The sequence below is a fragment of the Plectropomus leopardus genome, chromosome 3 (assembly GCF_008729295.1).
Source record: "Plectropomus leopardus isolate mb chromosome 3, YSFRI_Pleo_2.0, whole genome shotgun sequence".
Lineage (NCBI taxonomy): Eukaryota > Metazoa > Chordata > Actinopteri > Perciformes > Serranidae > Plectropomus > Plectropomus leopardus.
This window is the reverse complement of record NC_056465.1, coordinates 34,449,914-34,457,733: the sequence shown is the minus strand read 5'-3', so window position 1 is coordinate 34,457,733 and position 7,820 is coordinate 34,449,914. Positions and strand designations below refer to the sequence as shown.

At 38.2% G+C, this 7,820-nt stretch overlaps 1 protein-coding gene across 6 annotated transcripts in view; it reads left to right on the top strand.

Moving 5' to 3' along the window:
* Positions 1-1,035: 1,035 nt before the first annotated feature.
* The window catches only part of tprg1 (tumor protein p63 regulated 1), a 63,461-nt gene continuing 56,676 nt past the window's right edge, over positions 1,036-7,820 (top strand). For all 6 annotated transcript variants that reach the window (XR_006105720.1, XR_006105719.1, XR_006105717.1 and 3 more), the window contains exons 1-3: positions 1,036-1,120; positions 1,342-1,878; positions 3,486-3,577. Coding sequence is in view for 1 of the 6 variants with exons in the window: in XM_042483682.1 (XP_042339616.1) it covers positions 1,351-1,878; positions 3,486-3,577 (620 nt within the window). In the remaining 5 variants the exon portion in view is untranslated. The remainder of the gene's footprint in view (positions 1,121-1,341; positions 1,879-3,485; positions 3,578-7,820) is intronic.

The following is a 7,820-nucleotide window of genomic DNA, read 5'->3' as shown; positions in this document are numbered from 1 at the left end:
GGATACATTTGTTTAATCCCTCCTACAGCAAAGGTAAATCCAGCCATGCACCTTTGAGACAGTGGGCTCATTTTGACCCAGGAAATCTCATACAACACAGAAGAGAGTGACATGAGCACTCTTTACACTGAATTAAAGCACTTACCCAAATTCACAACATTTATTAATACTTTTTTTTTAATTAAAAGAAGAGAGATGAATTTGATTCAGGATAGTTGTTCTCAAACTGCGTGGGGCGTGTATGACCAGGGGAAAACAAGGAAATAATACTATCACACTCAGCTTTATTTTACTAAAATTCAACACAGATCCTTTTTTAAATTGTTGCTACGCCGTCATGATTGGCTACCTGTCCAGTCAGTTTGAACAGTTTGACGAGTAAACCTAAACCTGAGAGGCAGCGTTGTGCCAGAGTAGTGTCTAGCCTGACTAAATTTACATAGAAATATATTGACACAACTGTTAAAAACTTTGTTCACCAAGGCTTATTTATTTTCATTTTGTAGCACTTAGATTTTGTTGGCACTTTGTACATGCTATTGTAATATTTAATTTTGATTTTTTTTTTTTTTTTTTTTTTTACAAAGTATGGAAGCTTTATATAACATTGGTGTGGTGTTGTTTTGTGATTGGTAGGTCTTATTTTAAACTAAACAATAAACAGGAATTTAAGAAATTGCAATGTTATTAATTAAAGTAGGCATGGGTAGTGGAGACAAAAATGGGAAATTAACGCTGTGCCGGCCCAAAGTCTGGACACTCCACTGAAACAAAAATTGTGGGGGTACATTTTTATTATTTTTTATTTTTTTGCATCTGCAGGGGATCATGATAAAAGAAAATCAAATAAAATTTAACAACCACTGTATGAAACCAGTCCCAAATCAACTGCGCACCCATACATAAATCAGTATTCATAGGGGTGCAGTAAGTGCGCAGGTTTGTATGTTTGAAAATCAGAGTGATGAAAAGGCCTGAGTGTTTATCGGAGATGCACTTTGCTCTCCTGCAGCTGATGCATCCGCCCTCTTAAAACAAATATTACAATCGGAACAAGGAAGTTGCTGCTTCCTGATTGTATAGCGTCACATTTTAACACCTGCGACAGCAATATTTCGTGGTAAGTAAATGCTTTTGAGCGCCATCACTTTAAAAAGTTGACTAAATGAGATTTGCTCTGTGGAGAAGTTAATTTGTGTGGAGTGAGTTAAGTTTCGAAACTGAGGAAGTTGTAGTTGCATCACTGGAGGGAAACATTGGCGTTTTGCCTGCAGTGGAGTCACAATAAACTGCAAGCTGTTCAAAATCACTTTATAAAATAATTACTTTGTGTTTTTAAAGAGCCCCATCATGGCAGAAGCTGAGGAGGAAGGAGCAACAAGTAAGGAGCAGCAGCAGCAGCTAAGCTCTTCTTCTCCCGGTGGACTTGAGGACGTTCAGCCGGCTGCCCCCACCGAGGGCACCGTGAAGCAGCAGCAGCAGCTCGGGTCTCCTCTTCCCGGCGGACCGGTGGACACTCAGCCGGCTGCTCCCACCGAGGGCACCGCAGAGCAGCAGCAGCTCGAGTCTCCTTCTCCCGGCGGACCAGAGGACACTCAGCCGGCTGCCCCCACCGAGGAGCAGCAACAGCAGCTCGGGTCTCCTTCTCCCGGCGTACCGGTGGACACTCAGCCGGCTGCCCCCACCGAGGGCACCGCAGAGCAACAGCAGCTCGAGTCTCCTTCTCCCGGCGTACCGGAGGACACTCAGCCGGCTGCCCCCACAGAGGGCACTGAGGAGCGGCCAGCGGAGGTGGCAGAGGCCCGCCCCCAGCGCAGTGACATCTCGGTGGAGTCATCTCTGGACCAGTTTAAGATGAGACGGTTCTTCGTGTTGAGGGTAAATACTTTCACATTTCCACTTGACAAACGGGGAACTTTGTGCTGCCACTGTTTGTTTGTGAGATTAAATATTTCTGCCGGTTTTTACAAATTTCACACAACATTGCTGCTAATTAGTTAGCGTAACGGTTAACGTTAGTTAAGCTAACTACAACTTCGAGTTAACTTACTTTTACTTTGGTTTAATGTTTTGGGGAGTTTTGCTCTTCTGCTACACCACAATGCAGAGGTATTTGGTCTTACATTTAGTCAGCAGCTGTGTATTATTTATTTAATTTGTAGTAAAACGTGTACACCTACAGCTGCTAGCTAGCTAGCTTAGCATGCCACAGTTAGTTTAATGCTAATTTCATAGATTTATGTTTTTTTCGGTCATTTTTACAAATCATAAAACTCAAATACACAAGTATTTGAGTTTTATAAGTTCATAAGTTAATGTTAATTTTCATATTTTAAAAAAATTTGGTCCAGTTTATTTTGAATATAAAAAACGTCTAAAACCTAAACACAGATATTTGAGATTTATACGTTACAAGTTACCTTAATACTATTTTTTAAAAAAGGGGTCATTTTTTACAACATATACAACTTAAATACACAGGTAGTTAAGTTTCATAAGTTCAATAAGCCATTGCTTTTATTGCATTGAAAATGGAAAGAAAAAACAAAACAACACCAAAAACAAAATAACAGGACCGTAAAGGTTTAGGCTGAAGCCCTAGCTTATTACACCTACCCTTTTACATTTTTTTTTCTTTACCCCCTTTTTGGTAGCTCCATTTAGATTTACACAGTGCGATAAAAGATATTAGCAGAACAGAAATTAAGTATATATACACATGTAGTCCTATTGTCTACCAAAAAAAAAACAACATTTCATTTGCAGTTTCAACAAGTAAGTAAGTAATAAAAAATTGCAGTTCAGAAATGCTAGAGATTTGCTAAAGTTTGTTTCATTGCAGTTTGTTGAAATGAAAGCATTAACATCATGTGGTACAGACAAATAAAAACAAATTACAGTCTCAAATATTAGGCCTCTTTGACAAGATGTCATTAATAAACAGAATATTATCAGCGTGACAAAGGTAGTGTTTGTTGCAGGCCTGGACTGGACTGTGATGGGAAGTCAGTGCATGTTGCCAGACAGACTCAGCAGGCTCAGATTAAAGTAAGACTGTCAGGAGTCCTCAGTATGAACTTCTAATCTTTTTAACTTGCCATTGAAATAATAAAATGATTCGAATGTTGTAAAAATGACAGCATGGGTTGCATTGGAAAACAGAAATGCTTGTAGCTGACAATTTGGATGTGTTGTGTATTATGTACTGAAGCTTTCTCTCGTGTCTTCAAAGAGTTACTCAGATTTATACACAGAAAGCTGCACGCTCAGCTTTCTTCATTTGCAGTCATTTTCACATGCAGAGGCTTCATGTTTTTGTTTATTGTCATTTTGTTTGACGCACAGACACGCTGACATTTTGTTGGAGTACCATTCCCAGCTGTGCATCTGCCTCAAAGATTACCCCCTTAAGCTTTCTGTGCACACATTGTGATTGTCACAATGGAAAATTAGAAAGTGACACCCGTGCATTTCTGTCTCCTCAGCCTGGCACTCTGAATCAGGCCATCAAAGACGTTGAAGCTCTGGTGGATAAAGAAGTAGATGGCAGCGTTCACAGCATTTGGCTGCTGACAGAGTAAGTTTATGGCATTTTTGCTTTAAGAAATACTTATACAATTTAATTAATTGTCAGATTCATTGACAGTTTTATTTTGATCAGGTAATTGTTTCAGCTCTAGTTGTCATATACTTAAAAAAAGCATTCTTGTCTACTCAAAATGCCAATATGATTAGTTATGAACTTAAAAAAAAAAAACGGTCAAAAAATAATAAATAGGGGAGCTATTACATTAAAGAATTGTTGTAAAACAGAGGGATTCTTCAACCCACAAAAAACTGAGATACTATGGAGGACAAAAATGATATAAATATCAATAAATAATTTTTAATAATGTATGACTAAATACACAAATAAGTAAGTTAATTAAGTTATACGAATATTGATTCTGAGATCAATATGAAAAATAAAGAAATAAATTAATACAGAGCTATTGTTTAATATTGTTTAATATATTGTATGTACTGCTTAGCTGCCAATAACCTGCTGCCCATAGGGAGACTGAGTTGCTCCTTGTCTTAAATTCCTCACAAACATGATAAACTACAGTACAGGCCTATATTGCCTCAGCATGATCACATAGAAACATCCTCTTTACTCAAGCCTAATACCAATTTTCTCATCAGACCCACCTCCCAAGAATATCCCAGAAGTCAGTGCAGAGTTAGTGAACTAACTGCCTCAAACACAGAGCAAAATGAAGTGACTGCGAGACATTTACCAAGTGCACTTGCAAATGTCGGGTCGTATCACTCTTGCACAAGCTTTCAGGAAACATTTAAAAGGCTGCCCATGTGAGAATGAATAATACATCCCATTTATGCAGCTCTGTCCAACACACGTTCACGTTTGTCCTACATTCGGCCCGCAGTTACCGTCGCTACAGGAGCCACTGTAGGATTTGCTGCAACATAGAGAGTCCCTTGTATGGTAATTCAGTGACACTGCTGCTGAGGTTTCCCTGAGGGAGGCTGGTGACTAATGTCAGAGGAGCATGAGAAATTCCTCAAATCTGGCTTTGCAGAGGATTGTCACTAGCTCTAGAAATTCACATCTTGACAGTCTCTCTATTCTCTTTATTATTTTTTGTTGATTTTATTATCTATTTCCCCTTTGTTTATGCATTTTCTTAGATTGTGTTTATCACAAAGTGATACTTTGACACTTTATTTTTACGTACAAATAGAGTATGTGGTTTTATTTTTGTAACAAGACCAAACTAGGGTTTTACCAAATAGTGTCAAAGTGTGAAAATAATTTTCAGTTACAGATAATAATTTAAAAAAAGATAAAAGGTAGCCGAGGATACTTAAAAAATGAAAGTTTTTTTTTTTTATTCACAGGAATACTTCAGATTTCTGGCTTTCTTTCTTGCTGAAAGTCAGGCTGGATTTACAGTATGTTGTTCAAGTGACACAATTATGAGTTTTTCCTCATGTGGCTAGATCGGATATGTATCATGAGCTCAGTTCGGTTTCAGGCCTCATTCATATGAGGAAAAACATCAGATCTGATTTGGATATCTGCAAATAAGTCTTCAGGTAGTCAGACAGGTTGGATATTCCTTCGTATGTGAGTCATACGTAAATAAAAATGCAACAGTAGTGCATTTTAATGATGTAATTACATGTTCTCAAAAGGGCTAAAGCCAGTTGTCAAATTCAGAGGCTACCTGTTTTTTTAAGCCTTTGGGTTGAAGAAACTGTCAGGGCGAAAATACAGGGCTTGTGTCAAAAAGAACACATTTAAGAGCACATAGAGCATGGTTTCAAACTTTCTTGGCTACAGTGCCAGTGGAAAATAAAAATCTCAAAAGCAAAATACAAGGAGGTCACAATCACAGCAGAGGTGGCAGTAGCTGTATTACATGCCCATTCTACATTATATGCATCTGTTTCAAGCCTAAGCAAATTTTAAGCAAGTTTAAATGCAGATATTGGACTTGAGTCACTTTTAAGAGCGGATATAAACAGTTGTTCAGAAAAATCAGATATAGACAACAGATTGTAATTGTGCATCAAGACTTGTAGTGTAAATCCAGTCTTAAATGAAAGGATTGGCACCGCTCTTATGTCTGTGCATAAATATGAAGCTCCAGTTGAGCCAGCAGCTACTTTTCTCAGTCCAGTCCATCCCAGTGTGTTGTTGTGTCAAGCCAAGTGCCAGCAGCTTGTCAGACCCCCCACAGTCCCATCCTGGATCTCTGTAACACCTCCACGACGCTGTGCCCAGTCAAGGTTAACTCATTTCATTAGCACAGTCAAAGCTCTTCACCCACACCTTTCCCATGATGCCTTGGCTGTTCAGTGAACTGTCTTTTTTGGCCTGAGGCTGCCAGCGGCAATCGGGAGTGTTTCATTTGGAGTTGGCCACATGAACCTGGCTCAGCGGGCCGTACAAAGAGAGCCGCTCCACGAGAATCCATGGCACCATGAAGTAGTTGTGTGTGCAGCAGTGAGGGAGTGTGAGATGATGCTTTTTGTGTCTTCAGTTAATAAAACGGACATTTTTTAACTCCCTTATGCCACATTTTCACTGCAGGTTTTGGCACTGCTCTACTTAACTGGTTCTGTTTTGGTTTTCCATTAGCAAAAGTTGTGGATAGTACCTGGTATCTGTTTTTTTTTTTTTTTTCCCGTACCATCATTATTGAGACTCCAAGCGAGCTGAGGCGATACTAGAACCCGGAGTTAAAACTGTGCATAGCACTGATCCTGTTGCATGTTTACACCGGTTGATAACCCTTTGAAACCACAGCAAATTGGTTTGATGTCTTTTAAAAACATCGGTAGATGGCAACATCAATTTAACAGGATATTATATAGTTAGCCAAAAAAAAAGTTAAAACAGATTACAAGAAATTACCTTACCTACATGCAAAAAAAGTAAAAACAAAAACAAAAAAAAACCCAAAAGAGTGCTGAAAAAAATCAGTGTATATATTTTACATATTAATTATATTTTTCTTCTCTAACAATTTTTCAAAAAACTTTTTGAAAAGCTTTTTTCTCAAACTTTTTGGTTAATTTTCGAATGGAAACACGTGATTTTTTGAAAAAATCTCTTTATTGCAAAAAAGTTTTTTACACTCACGAGGTGATATTTCAGGGGATTGGAAAAAGTCATATTTCATTTTTTGAACACCCATCAACATGCTTCTTGTAATGTTATCACAATAGGAGAAGTTGCATACCTTCACGCAGTGGCAAACACAGTTGTGTTTTATTTTAAAAATATCGCTCAAGCTTTGCACAGATCTGTAAAGGAAACGCACCTTGAGAGACCTTGGTGGAGCAATGTGTGCTCTGTCACGTTGAAGATGTTGTCATGGCAGTTTCATACAATGTCGATCAGTAGAATTTAAAAAAAAAAGAGAAAGAGACCTGGTACCTAAAGTGAGTTAAGTCGAGTTGGGCCAAACCATGCAGTGGAAATTTGAGGACAGAGGAGAAATCAGACTTTCGTTTGTTGCTTTAAAGGTGATTTTTCTTTCTTTTCTTTTTTTTTGTTACTAAAAATTTAGCAACTTAGAGATGCCAGCATGCATATTGTATGATCTTTGCCAAGGGCATTTTTGGAAATTTGAAGCTTTTATACTACATAATTGAGCAGCTTTGCTTTACATGTTTTTTGTATTGACTTCATATAACCTCCTGCAGAATACTAACATCAGAGCGGCGCTTCACACAAAAAGACTGAAATACTCGCAGTTAAAATCACTCTCTACAGCAGTGGTTCCCAACGTAGGGGGTGGGACAAGGCAAATCTGAGGTCGTCAGATTTCTCGTCTTTTTGACTTGTTTGTGTGTTTAACTCTTGGCAAGGAAGCAGACTGGCATATTTCACAAAATGTTGAACTATTCTGTAAATCCTGTTGTGACCCCTTTGATTTATCTTGTGACCCCTTGCTGGTCCCGACCCCTATGTTAGGAGGGCTGGGATAACAGGATAGATAGAAAGCAGAACAAACCTATTTCTACTACCCAAGATAATATTTATCTGTCAGATTTTCCTTTAATATTTATATATTCTTGTGAAAAATTATTTATTAAAAGAAAGAAAGAAAGAATATAAAATGATATTGTAGTTGAACTGGTTTTATCCGGTGAACATGTGCGACCAGTGACAAGATCAAGGTCAGGTGAAAAGCTATAAAGTTTGGGAACCTTTAAACACTTAAATCTACTGTGCATTCAGTTGGCATGAAATAATTATTAACTGGCACCTGAGTGTGTGTCAGTGCACGCTGTATAAATAAAGA